The following is a 14,585-nucleotide window of genomic DNA, read 5'->3' as shown; positions in this document are numbered from 1 at the left end:
GGAAATGGAAATGGAAAAACACAAGACAGATAGAGGACAAAATTAAAATATGATTTATTCATTACTCGTAATACTGTACGTTAACTCGATTATTTACATAATACTATATTAACGAATCTCTGAATTATTATCTATTATATCATCTGCAGTGGCAATAGTGTACGTGATAACGTGTCGATAGAATCGAATTATTCAAATGTTTTAATTTTCCTCGATATTTAATTACATATTACCAATAGTCTATGAGTCTATCACAATAACGTAACTATGGGGCTAAATTCAATCTCTCAAGATTGTCTCTCAAGATCAATCAAAAATACAATATATCTCTCGTTCTGTTTTTATTTTCGTGTTAAAGCTCGACTGTTCTCTCGAAATATCTGGAATTACATTATCATACCGACAACTCTGAATTCAACACGTGTAAACCTATTCACCCAACACGTTACAAAATATATTTATCTCTCTCTAATACCCTCGCAATTGAAAATGTCACCAAACTGTTTTTATTTCTGTAATTTTTGATTAAATAAAATTGAAAATACGGATGGGATATTTCTGTCGATTCAGATTCAACACTTTGTGCTTAGCTCCATAATCATATAATCAACCATTCAGGTACATTTTTCAAATATAATAAACTCTTATGGCATTCGTCTTATTGTCCAACTCGAAACCCTTGCATTTTTTGATTGTATCTTATCATGAAAAATAGGGATCTCACAAGTTATTTCGAGGAGGTTTACAAGCCTTGAATTATCATTCACTTGTCGCACCATTTGTTCGATAGTATTTTCTACTCATAAGTACATTACACCTTAAACCTTGGCAAACAGCACCACTAATCGTACACATCCCTTGATCCAACGGATTAAAAATCCCTCCAAAATCATCAATCAGGTATTGCTGAGGTAGCATCAACTCCCAACGAGTTACAATTTCAAATGTTCCAAGATAAATCATATGGAATAAATAACTGTTAGCACCAATGATCAATGTATTCATCTAATAAATCTGTCGATATAACTTGTCTGTGAAACGTAAAACTGAGCGGTGTATCACTACGTTAAAATCGTAATTATCTATATACACTACTGATATCTCAAATATTTCTCAGTGCTGATGCCACAAGATCACACGACACCGAGAAAAATTCGAATCCCTCCCCACTACTCCCCTAAACGCCAAAAAATCCTCAACTACGCGCTCTATAAATTATTAATTGACAATTATTCACCTAACAAAAATAAGCCCACCTACAATGTCATAAGTACTCACAAAATCATGTGAACAAGGGGATAAAAATTCCCCTCAAACTTGTCCCTCAATTAGTCGACCCTTAAAATGCAAATTTTGAGCCAATGATTAACGACAATCTCCACAACTGATCAATGTGGCAAAGTGGAATAATTGTTAGGAAGAATAAAATAGTCAGGGGGTGGGATGGAATAAGGCACAAACTGTTCTAACCAGGTAATGGGGCCTCCTCGTAGAAATCAGGCTCATCCTCAACAGTCTCATGATCAGGTTCTTTAGTATCGAGTGCTCGTAGTTCAGCTGGTGTGAAGAATCTAGTCATCTGAGCTCTGAGTGGTATCATGAGAATAAGGAAGAATGGTAGTGCCAGGGCAGCTGTTGTGCTCTTAACAATCCACAGGACGGTCAAGCAGAATATCTGAATAAGTGTGAAAATGTGCATTTTGTACGTTTGTACGCGTCTAACGTAATTGGCACCACCGTGATGCTTGACTGGCATGAAGAAGAGTTTGACACGATCGAATAATTGTACACCATTGGTCGATGATATTCCCATGTAAAGGAAGACACCGAGGAGTACAGCCATGGGTACGCGTCGCAGTAGTGGAGCCATCAGGACAGATACACCAACAAGAATGGAAACAAGAAGTGCTGATACCCTCTGCTCCTTCACCTCGACGATGTGGGGCTTGTCACCAGGTGCATGAGTCCTTGACATCACTGTAACAGCTGACACGTGGGTCAGTGATCTCACTGAGGCTGCTGAACACCAGGGTGCACCCATCAGTCCACATCCCACATTCATCAGACACACTACAACAATATCCATGTGATAACCGCACCCCTTTCTCAATTTTCTCTCCTTCTTATCAATTATCAACTCCGATATCTGAGTCTCCATGAACACAAGGATATAAACTAATAACGCTGGTACCACACAGGCAAATGCCATCCACACAGGCACTGCATTCTCACCACCAGTGGGTGATACCAGCCAACTCCTCCCTCTTATCGATGGGGTCAACCCCTCTGGGACCAGCAATTTCTCGGTCTTGACGTCCGCCAAAAAATCAATCAGAACGAATGTTATTATACTGAGGGGTACACCAAAGTCCCCGAAGGCCCTCCGAGCACTGCGACCCAGGTAATGACTGTTTCTGAATATTCTCAGGTAATAAGCACCCAGGAACGTCCCCAGGCACAGAATAGTGCACATCAGTGCAGTATTGGGTTGATTGATGAGTATCATAGAAGGGTTGTACCTGGGTAAGGTGCCATTTGAGCAGAAATCATAATTCAACGTCTCATTCATCTCACCCTGACCCGTTGAGTTGAGAAAAGTGCTGTTGTCATTTTCGCAGGCAAAGCAGTACTCATGGAGCAATGGATTTCTCTGGAAATAATTAACGAGCTTGACGAATGTCTCCACGATGTAGAGTAGAGATATCAAACCCGTGAAAATTTCTTCAGTGAATCTCGTGAATAGTCGCACGAGAACTGATCCCTCGGCGCAGGCCACCGTCAGGGCAATAATTCCCATCCATCCCCCCACGTAGACCCTCATCGTGAGGAAATCGAGAGCATTCTGATTGCAAAAGTTGTAGAGACTCTCGTCGAAGAGTAAAAGTGGTCCAGTGGTGCCAATGATCACCAGGGGTTGAGTGGAAAACAACGCCATGATGACTCCTGTCCAGCAGCAGGAGACGAGAGTCTCTGATATTCCAATGATATTGTGAGTTTTGTCACTGATGAGACCCCCGAAGGTGATGGCAGCGCAGAGGGCTGCGAAGTACATGAAAATGGCAGCAGCTAGACAAGAAGAATTCAGTCCATCCGTGAAATCTGACAGATAGAATGGATATCGTCGTTTTATGTCGTTGACGAGACCTCCAAAGGGCCGCCGAGTCCTCCTCAGGGGATCACTGTCATCCGGAGGCTTTCCCTCCTCCCCAGCCAGCAGAGCTTTCTTCAGGGCTGACTCATTGGCTTTCTCCACTTTGGCAGCTTTAGCCAGTGCCTTGGCCTTTCGATTTCTTATCGCCTCGCTTTTGGATTTCAACTCGTCAAAGGGCAATAGTGCCTGACGCTCCCAGTCCCCAGGTGGTAAGACTATCGAGTCATCCAGGAACTCGTTTATTGCAGAGAGCAACTCTCGACGCTCTGTTGCTTTGTAAGCGACCTTGTGGAAGGATGTATTTGCCATCAATGTTGAAATTGATCGACCAATCTCGTGGTAGTCCAGGTCGGCGTTGCGAGGTCCCAAGAGGGTGAACATAAATCTCACTGGGATATTCACTTCTGTTATTGTAGGGAGAAGAACACCCTCCGCGAGTCGAACGAATGCTATCGTCGGTTGATCGAGAAAATCAACAGCACCCACGAGAACAACTGTAGCTTCTGCACCGGCTGGTATTCTCTTCAGGATGTACTCGTTACGATTTTTCTTCAGGTCCTCACTACTGCTGCTTGTGTACGTCATCTCTTCTTTCATGTCGATGGTCGTGTGATGATTGTCTGGGAGCTGGGGCGAGAGGATCTTCGGTTTAGCGTCCTGCAGATTCTGGGGAAAAAAAGGGGCTCGTGTTAGTGGTATGAAGACATCGTTGCGATATTCTTTGGCTGACGGGGAGGATGACTCTGTTTTGGATGATAAACACAGAGTGATTTACACCTAGAGATAAAGTTGTGACTGGCGCTAGAGTGTGGGGAGATGAACGGTTGTTCGGTTGGACAGGGTGATGATGGACTCACAGGACAACTGCCTCAACTATCTCCACTAAATTAATGATTGTCGGATTAATTATCGAGGGGAGAATTGATTTCTACCTGTAGGTCCATTCGGGTTATTTAAAACTCAACTAATGAACGATTAAAATGATTTTTTTTGCGAGAGTGTGGAACAACGAGAGATTTAACGATTAAGTTACATGGTTTTCTGTGTTCTCCCGCGCAGTATCTTCCTCTTCCAGCCAGATAGACTGCGGAAATAATACAACAGCACCGTCAGTAATTTTTTCTAATTAAGAGACTCCGATGAAAAAAATGGTGAAAAAAATTGGAGGAGTTATCGGGGTTTATCATATCCAGGGAATCTATAGGAATATTTAAAGTATTTTCCATTTGTTTAATTATAAAGATTCACTTCTAAAATCAGTAATGAAATGTTTAAAGTAATTAAAGTAATGAGAGTAATCGATTAATGATGAATTACCTGAAGGGAAGTGTAGCTTGCGTAATTCCTCTTCCCCCCGAACCTGAAGCCCCTCTCGTGCTCATGAACATGTCGATGTCTGAGCAAGAGTGCCCTCATGACGACAGGTCGATCCTCGGGGAGAATGAGCTCCTCGATGACCATCTGCTCGACTACCCTGTACGCCAGCCCAGGCACGTCCTTCTCCTCGAGGTCCAGCAGGACAACTCCAGTCTCAAGACATCGCCGAAGATTGAGGAGTGAGTGAAAGCTGAGAGATGCCACGTGAGGTCTACCCCATCTGTCTGCACCCTCTTCGACGTCCTCCTCGTATTTTATCCACCTGGCAGTCTCCCTCCACTCCCTCTCCTCACCCACCCCGTGGAGTTCATCGAGCTGGACGAATACCTCGTGGGGCGAGTGATCGTACATCTTCTTGAAGGTCTCGTGGGGTATTCCGCCCTCTTTTTTCCTCCCAATTTGCACCGTCGAGTGCGCGGCCTTGTGCCGACGCATACCGCGGGGATCATCGCTCCGGTGGGACTCCAGGTCGTCGATGTCCAGCTCCTGGAGGGTGGATGCCTCCTCCGGCTGGACCGATACTCGTCTTCCCATCGGTCCAGCCACATCCGGTAGACCAGCGCCCGATCTCTTCCTCCATTGGGGATCCTCTTGGAGGGAGTACTTCCGGGACTTGTGGTGATGCCTTCTGTCAATAATTTGGGGGCTCGTTACGTGATGTTTATAAATATGGCTCGGCAGGCACTCGGCACGTGCCAAATATCACTGCAGCCTCGACATTTCGTCGAGTTGTTAATTAACGAGACTTTATTATTTATGCGATTTGTTTGATCCATTTAATACATGATTGCATTAAATTTGTTTACTTTAACATTCATTATTTTTTAAAATATTTCTCCTGTTTTTAAGGGATTAATTATCATTTGGGAGATGATTATGTCAAATGATTCATTAATTGTTGAAAAAATTTGATTTTGCGACAAAAATCGTGGATCGAGCCCCAGGGGGTGGGAGGTGAGGTGCAACTTTTTTTTTCATTCCGATATTTCATAAAAGTAATTTTTTTTTAATCCCACATCAGGCCCCGATTTTTCTCAAACGTGCAAATCCAAAAATAAAATAAATAATGGTCCGGAAAATCACACGATAAAATCAGCAACGATCAAGACCATAAATTAAATGGATTTAACAGTGAGGATTAATACGCGTATAATGAAAATAAATGTTTATCACCTAAAATCACAGAGTGAAATGTGATTGAATGACGAGATGGATAATAAACGGATAAGGGATGTACCGTCTGATATCACCGATGCGGTCGTGAGATCGATCGTGGATGACAGGCATGTCAACGATAGATGAGCGTCTACTGAGGGGCCCAACTACAATTATTGACATTCTGACAGTTGTACTTGTATACTTGTCAGGCGCATGAACAAAACTCAAATGAAAAGTCCCACCCAGAATGCCTGGCTGATGGCCATGGCACAAGGCAGTACGCGGCCTGTCTACGGGCAAAAATAAACTTGCCACTGTATTTTGACAATTGTAGTTATCCGTAATTGTCGAGAGGCACGCGAGGATACCGCACTCACGAGGATTGTTTATCATTTATTTATTTTTTCAACCGACTTACTTGTGCTCGTGCTTGTGCCGGCGTTTTCGGTCCTCCTCGGTGAGGGCCTCTTCGTTCTGAGGGGACTGGTCATCCTCTTCCTGGATTTTCTCGAATTGAACACGTGGTGCACCCGGGAGAGGCGATTCAGTGTATCCCAGTGCTGCACGCTCGGATAAGGGCGCTTCGGACTCACTGCTCAGGGTATTCTCCTGGTCATCCGGGGAGATTGTCCCATCACCTGCTGATGGCGCGTCCAGGGTGTCACTGTGAGCTGTGTCACCGTTTCTCGTTGTTACGCTGTCCTCGTCTGGCTCTTGATCCGTTGAACCCTCACTTCTCACGAAATCATCATTTGTCAGTTTCGATAAGAATATTTTGTAGTAATAATGGGGGAAAATTATTTATAGTCAAACTCACGTTGACAAATGCCTTCTCATTGATCTCGAGTGTAAACTCTTCAGTGGCATGTGAGGATGGGGATAACTTCGTTTTCGGTGTTCTGAAATAATCGAGGAGACATTGAAATAACGATGACCGATTAAATAATAACAGAACAACATCATGAGTAGGAACAATAGGGGAAGCCCCGCAGTTTGTCACTCAGAAAATAAATATCAATTCAATTCTTTTCATGGAGTGCATGATGCATGCGACTTGTCCCTGAATATTGTTCTCCGGGAAGTGGCTATTTGTCAGAGATAAAGTAATGGCTGCAACTGACGTTCAATGAAATTGAACATTTTTCCATCACCCGTTTATCTCGACATCTGTGGATTTGAGAGAAAAATGATATGGAACTTTTTTGTAGCTCATGAAATTCCCGACGAAAAAGATGTCTTGGTGATTTATCCTGGGACCAGTAGTTGTTGAAATAAATTCATATTTCAATTCATTTAAAATTCCCTTCACTCTCCTATCAATGAAATTGAACATTTCTCCTAATCACGCGTTTATCTCGGAAGCTGTGGATTTGAGAGAGAAATGATATGGGACTTTTTTGTAGCTCATGGAATTCTCGACGAAAAAGATGTCTTGGTGATTTCTCCTGGGATGCGTAGTTGTTGAAATAAATTGATATTTTTGGTAATACTTACGATTGAGCACCTGATCGCCATACCGTGGAGGTGGTCCACGATCTCTATCGCGATCAGATCCAGCTGATTCCGAGGGTGATCCCAATCTAGCTACGTCGAATTTCTCACCAGAGTCCATGGCGAAGACCTTCTCCATCTCCTCGTCCAACTCCGGCACCGTTTCCGCGCCATTTCCGTCGGTCTAAACATCATTTTCCCATTGGATAAAGATCACTCGAGCTACCGTAATTAACTCCTAATTCTATTACACCGTAATCTATTCGACAAATGGATTATCACTTGACTAATTGAATCAACAAACCCGATGAGATTTTTCCGATATCAATTGCCCGACTCTCCAGGATTAAATTCAATTCACTAGTGACAAAATCGTGACAAATTCGTGATAAATTCTTGATAAATTCGTGATGAAGTGACTGCTGACATTGACTCGTCCACCCGAGGAATTCATTCCCCCAAAAATACTTTGAATTTCGCACTCAACACACCTACTTATCCCCTCCCCCATCGCGAATTGCAGTCTCATCACGTTTAATTAAAAAAAAAACAATCTGATTGTCGAAGGTAATGAACAATAATTCACTGATTGTCGTCCAATTGAATTGATTAATTGGAGAATAAAAATTGATTGTTGGAGAACATTTGGAGAACTCTCGGAGAACAATTTTTTTTTAATGAAATTCACCTGGTGTGCAGTCAGGAGTGAACGTCGCAGCCAACGGAGAACCTTTCCCCGCGCTTTCTGGAGGAATGACTTCCCGGAGGAGCTGGCACTTGCCTCGGGCATGGCATCCCGGGCACGATTGAAGCGGATATACAGCGGTTTCGCGCAGGCTGACAAGTGCTCTCTGCGTTACCACCCCCTGAGGGCCCACCCACCGGGTCGATACGCAACTTTACGATTAAATTCACTCTAATACGTGGACAACAGTCTCCCCAGGGTATCAGGACAGCCCTCTCACTCGGATTATACGTTATTTATTATTTTATAATCATCGGCAACCCTTCGTCGGGGGATAGGGTGTGGAGTCACTGGATCATTATGATATATCCCGTGATATTTTAGATTTGTCGATTATTCTGGGGGCGGGCAGCTTGCATACCTGGGGCATACCTGGAGCAACAAGTGACATTTGCTCGGGGTTCTACCTGGAAAAGGTCTCGGTCGTCGTGGACATTTTTTTTTTACATCCTGGAGGATATAATTTATTGCGAATCTTCCATCCGCGTTTTTGGGGGGACGATCCTTTCGTACATTGTCCTGGGGAATTAGAACTCTCGGGGATAATTTTTTATCGGGGAAGATGAATGGGGGAGTTCCGGAGATCAATCATCCGGGAGAATTTCGTCGCAGTTCCTTCCGGAGGAATTTCTCGTTGAAATCCCACGAAAATATCGGAAATACTTTCAGGAGTTGCGAAAAATCCAATTATCCTTTTTATCTGAATGATAATTGAATGGATAATTGGAATTTCTGCGTGATCATTAAGTTGTTTAAATGATTTTTCAAATTATTTTCAGGTAAGTGAGTGCATATGATGGATTTATCGACCATCCTTGGGTGTCCGGAGAGCGACGGCGCGGTTTTTCCACAAGTTGCTACCACCCACTCCACCCAACATCGACCGCCCCCTCCTAGACCCAATCCTATCTATAGAATACAATAGCCCATCTAGCTGTGGCAGTGACCTTGAACCTCAAAAACCGACACGTTTTCATTTAATCTCCACGACGCCTCGTCACGAGCTCCAGGAAGTAAAATTCAAGAAAAAAAAAAAATGAAAACTCGAATTATTCATTGACAATTATAATTACGTCATTCTGCGATTGCTATTGTTATTGTTATTCTTCTATATTGTTTAATAAATATAGGAGTCCAGATGGTGCAGCAGGGCAGAGCGATTTTTTGTGGTGATAAAATAAAATAAAGAAATAGGAATTTTGCAATTTGAAAATTAATTTGGTAATGGGGTAATGTTATTGCGTGGAGATAGAGAGATAATGACATTGGGGTGATTGACAATGATCTCGGGTTATATGTTTCTTAATCTAATCTACGGCTTCTGATCGGTGTTACATAACGAAGAAATTCTCGCAACTGCAATCGTTTGAGAGGAAACGATAAATCCATTGTTTTTTTCTCGTGATAATAGCTTTTTTGCGATGGGAAAAACGTCTCCGAGGGGCGGATCTCGTGGGCACCAGGTCAAAATATTTACAGTAAAATCGAGTTTGACGTGTCCATTTAAATCCAGTGACTCGAAATATTCATGGGATGACGTATTGAATTTTTCGACTCATCTCCTCCTGTCACCGTCGATCCCCAACGAGGAAAAACAAAATAAGAATGATTGATTGATCGTACCTAATGACTTCTTCGTCGGTAAAAAATTCTGGCAAAAGAACTCGGAGGAAAAACTAAAACTCAAAGAAAAACTCGAATTTCCCGGGAGCATCCGACATAATTCCGTCTAATTATATTCAAGTCTAATTGGTGTAATTAATTAACGCGATTTATCATGGGCACCTCTGAATCCTTATAATTTCTCGAATAAAATAAAATCCCCATTGATCTGTTATTTCCTCGTGATTCCCTCGACGATTTTCCCTCGATGATTTTCAAAATCACATTTTCCAACAGCTTCTCTGACGTCACGATTTTCCGCGATTTTTCTCGTGATGACTGCCTCCCGAAACCGCTAGATCCCGAAAAAAAGCTGGGATAATACGGAAATGGGCGATCACGTCAGAGTTGGGGAAAAAATAAATAAAAAAAAGAGGCACGACGAAGCGGGACGACCTCGCAAACTTATTGGCCTGATTGTTGACGGTCACAAGTCAATAACCATTTAGCGTCTCGAACAGCTATGGTGTTTAAAATCTGTAAATGCCCAGAAATTCCTCATCACAAATGAAATCGTCAAGTAAATAATAACGCCAGCGAAATGAGAATTTAACGCATACCAGAGGTGTCAGGATGGGCGTCGAATTACAATGTCACAGCGTTAATGAACCGTGCAAATTAAAATCCAAATTGATAACGAATCGAGGGGTAACATCGATATCAGATTAATCATCGATAAATTACGCGGATTTTTATCGATAGGTCATTGATAATCGGATTGATTTTGAATTTTACTCACCGAGGGCCGTTTGCCAAAGCCGAGGAAGGATAATTTTCTTTTAGTACTCAGTGAAGATTTGCGATCCATTATTTGCGTTATCGGTGGATCCCGTTGACCGAGATGTGTGTTACTTTCTAATGTCCTTTTTCCTCGGTGCTCGACCAATCCTCAGCCGAGACGGAGATGTCCACATGTAGAGGTGTCGGGGTAATGCAGGCACCGTGCTGTTAACTTCTGGAAAAATCCAAATGATTAAATATCACGAATAATCCTGTTGAGTAATTAACGAACAATTATCAATCGCACTCGTCACTATCGAACCGATCACCAGAGCAACGCACCACTGACTGACTTGCTCGTCCAACAGACCAGGACAATAATGACACTCGATGATGGAAGCCAACTGCAAACGATTTTTCATCGTGGAAAAAATACTCACGAATTTACCAGCGATGTGAATAAACCGTTCAACTCCATTTTTCGATTAATCGATTAATATCTCAGTAATGGAGGGTGATACCGAAATTTTCGTGGAGACCTTTTTTGTTGGGCTAATTACGAGCTAGAAAAAAGGTGATTACGAGAATTTTTGTATTTCCAGCGGATTTTGAAATATTTGGGGATGGAGTTGGAGAAAAAAATTAGGTGGTGAATTTCGTGGGTGTGGGTTACTCTGGGGGTTGCACCGGGTGTTTTTCTCGCGGATGCGGGGTTTGAGTGATGATTGCCGATCGATTTTTATTGTGAAGTGGAAATAATGTTGCGATGTTGGGAATTTAATAGATCGGCCTTGCTGCAGACAGTGGGAGAATCATCGATCTGTATCGGATGTTTTCTTTTAATGCACTTGACGAGTTCCAGGGGTGTTGCTGTTTTAGTGGAATTATTAGCATATCAATTGGTTTTCTTAAATGATATTGAGACAAGAGATCACGACAAAGCATTTATTCACGCGGCAACAGTTGTGCCTCGATAGGAAGTCGTTAATTAATTGAAAATTGTTTCTGAATCGTAGTTTTTAACGAGGGGAGATTATTCTGGCGACCTTCCAGATGCTGTCGACTTGGAAAACAGATCCTCTGAAAAATTGTTTCGCTGGTATTTTATTTTTTACTCGCGTAAATGGTCCGCTTCTTTGCAACCTTGTGCTGGAAATGAACCAATGCCTCTCGATGCCGCTGGCAGTCACGGGTGCTATTCACCAGGTGAATTATTTTATTTTTATTCCAGTAATTCATTATTTTAGGGATCAATTGTCATTAATTCTGATTAATTCTGATTAGTCGCGTGATAGTTCAGATAAGATTGAGAGGAGGAAAGTCACGAGACAAACTGCTGGTTTACACATTCAATCATGTATCAATTGGATGCAATTAGCGGAGGGTGACGAAACGTTTGAATTATCAGGGTAATTAGTCTTTCGTGTTGATTAATGTGAGAATTAGGGTTTCAAGTGGCCTGAAACTCCAAACGCTTGTGGAGTTAAAGAAAATAAAAAGGCCACGCATTAAACAATTAATAGAGTAAACAATGAAGTTGAATAAATAATTCGTAATGTATCTTATGAATTTTCTCAGCCCAGGGGATTCTATTTTCAGTGGGAATTGGCGTGGATGACTACAGGAAGTATCAATTACACAAAATAATTCTCGATATATCTGATCAATTTTCATCGTGTGTATGAGTCACGCATATTGATCAGGACGATATTAGGGATTAGTACTCTGACGTTCAAGACGGATTACTCATTTATCCACTTGCAAATTAACTTACGGTAATACACATTGAGTATCGATCCGATTGCTATTTTTCCCCTCATTCAACTGACGAATCACGATTGGTGAAAGAGTGTCACGGTTGGGCCGGTGTTGCATAAAAATTCTAGGTATTTTTGCAATAATTATTAATTCCAGTGAACCGCCAGATGTTTATTAAGAAATTTATTTCATGAATTAATGGAATGTGATTGCATTAATTTGAGATATTAATTTTAATATTAATTATTAATATATATTAATATAATTATTAGTATTAATTTTAATGGTGTTATTATTTTTGAATACATCAGATTATGAATGAGATAATTTTTTTAAAAATCACCGGACGGCACTAAAAATACGAAAATGTGTCTGTCATTTAATTGGAAATATCCCGGGGATCTTGGAGCAGCTAGAGCCCTCGGCCACGTGGAATCACTCGAACTTGTATTTAAAAATATATATTTCTAGTTGTGAAAAAAAATGGGAAAGATCGCGTGACTGACAGGACAGACGGTACACGCAGTGCATTAAAAACGCCCTCGTATCGTTGAATTCGTCATCATTGATTATTAATTCCACAAAATCCAGCTGTTCAATTGCTGTCTATACTCCAGTGTCTATTTCTATACTCGAGTACTTATTTATTCATCTGTGAGAAATTGTCTCGCCGAAAATTTCGGTTGAACTCTTGGAAATTCCTAACGGGTGAATTTTCCACAATTTTTTTTAATTCAAAACCTGTGGCATCGGGGGAAGGTACGTGGGAACTAAAATCCCCAGAAAATTCTTGGGATTTCTAATCTCCACGAATTTTTTGGGAAGTCGATAATAAATATTCATCTGTCACAGGGTGACGTCTCCCTTTTTCGAGGAATAACTTTGAATGGAATGGGGATAGGCTAATTTTTGTTGGGACCTTTTTTGTAGAGTGGATTGAGAGCTACAAAAAAGTCTCTGCAACAATTTTGCTGTCTATCTTGAATTCTGAGATATTTCTCTAAAATCGACGCATCATTATTTGTCTTTTCGGTATCAAGACAAATATTTTTACCGGATGATTCAGTCAAGAATTTTTCGACGATGCGACAATTCTTGGAACCTCGGTAGCAATTTTTCATTAATTCATCAAATCTAAATATTTGTCTCTGCATCACCGAGAATTTTATGCGCCATTTGTAATTGTTTACATTCCCGCGATAAATCGTTGTAATGCGGTCTCGAATCGTCGGTTATATCGGGTGTTTAGACAGAGGAATTGAAACAGAATGTATTTACAAGATGTACGTCATTATTATCAGTGACAATCGATTCAGGGAAAACGATTCCTGATCGCAATAGAATTGTCACGCGGTCAGGGGCACTGACATTTCCACTCCACCCGGGGATTTCTCCATGGGGTTCAACTCCTCGAGCCCATCGTAAAAAAGTTGTCACGAGTGTTGAGATCACGTGAAAGGTTTTTATGAGAGACGCTGGAGGTTTTCTTTCTCTTCAAAAATCCATTGAATAATCATTTAATCCATCACCTAATTGATCAATTCTTCATTACCATAAGACAAGTCTTAAATAATAATTTGAGTTGAATGGATATTTTATTCGTATGTAATTTGACCCCAAAAATTTGTCTACTCGAACGAGACAATTTATTTATTCATCCAGGATTTACGGAGTGACTAAAAACCCTGGAATAGGAAAAACTCCACGATAAACTCGATAATTGTTGAATAGATAAAAAGAAATATTCTTTCATTCTAACTCGCCACCGGAGCATTCGAAAAAGTCACGTAACTGTCACTTGAATCCAGTAAATGATAAAAAAAAGAGTGCCAAGTCCCTCCCGGAAAAAAAAGAATATCCTTATCATCAAAAGGGTGTGGTGCTCACCTAATTCTCGAGGTGATGTCCACCGATGATTCCCAGGAGAAGTCGTCGGAGTCTCCGTAGTTGGAATGAGGTCCTGGAGACCTCACTAACGTACCCCCAGTTCAAATAAAAATACCCAGAAGAGGGAGAGAGATTGCCAGTTAAATCACCGAAGGTTTCTGCCCTTTCAACTCCTCTTGGAGGTCATTCTGCATTTCCAGGAATTCATGGAGTGTAAAATTGTGGTCGAGGGGTACGTCGACGAACTCCAGAACGTCAAATTGTCCTTTCACAAGTCCAGGATGTTTCAGGATGTTTCAGGATGTTTCAGAATGTTTCAGGATGTTCCAAGATGTTCCAGGATGTTCCAGGATATTCTAGAATGTCCCAGGATGTCCAGGAGAAAGGGCCAATCCCTCTGTAGCAATTGGCAAGGGCTTGTCTCGTTTTTTATGGTTGGTTTTATTGTCTTGACTCAAGTTGTGTTCAGAACGTTTGACGCAGAACAATATCAACACATACCCGTGTCCACTGGCAACGGCTGACTGTTCTCAACTGGCAGACCGGCACTTGGCCTGACGCTACTGTCTCCTTTATTTATTTTTTTTTTCTCTCTTTTTCCCCTACACCGAGGAGAACCGAAGTTTAAACTTGCGT

At 41.6% G+C, this 14,585-nt stretch overlaps 1 protein-coding gene across 9 annotated transcripts; it reads right to left on the bottom strand.

Moving 5' to 3' along the window:
• Nucleotides 1-30: 30 nt before the first annotated feature.
• Nucleotides 31-14,493, bottom strand: Ae2 (Anion exchanger 2). Of its 9 annotated transcripts, none has more exons than XM_011316986.1 (8): nucleotides 13,950-14,493; nucleotides 10,324-10,539; nucleotides 7,181-7,361; nucleotides 6,504-6,585; nucleotides 6,105-6,419; nucleotides 4,469-5,156; nucleotides 4,185-4,235; nucleotides 31-3,817 (listed from the first exon to the last, which is right to left on the bottom strand). In XM_011316986.1, the coding sequence occupies exons 2-8, from the start codon at nucleotides 10,390-10,392 to the stop codon at nucleotides 1,466-1,468; spliced, it is 3,738 nt and encodes a 1,245-aa protein (XP_011315288.1). In that variant the 5' UTR covers nucleotides 10,393-10,539; nucleotides 13,950-14,493; the 3' UTR covers nucleotides 31-1,465. The 9 variants fall into 9 exon arrangements, with proteins under 9 accessions (XP_011315288.1, XP_011315290.1, XP_011315291.1 ...); XM_011316988.1 differs by lacking the exon at nucleotides 13,950-14,493 and adding an exon at nucleotides 10,745-11,038; XM_011316989.1 differs by lacking the exon at nucleotides 13,950-14,493 and adding an exon at nucleotides 10,647-10,731.
• Between the last annotated feature and the right edge of the window lie 92 nt (nucleotides 14,494-14,585).

Source organism: Fopius arisanus, unplaced genomic scaffold (genome assembly GCF_000806365.1).
Source record: "Fopius arisanus strain USDA-PBARC FA_bdor unplaced genomic scaffold, ASM80636v1 scaffold00009, whole genome shotgun sequence".
NCBI classification, from domain to species: domain Eukaryota; kingdom Metazoa; phylum Arthropoda; class Insecta; order Hymenoptera; family Braconidae; genus Fopius; species Fopius arisanus.
The sequence above is the reverse complement of the archived record's forward strand: the minus strand, read 5'-3'. Positions and strand labels throughout refer to the sequence as shown.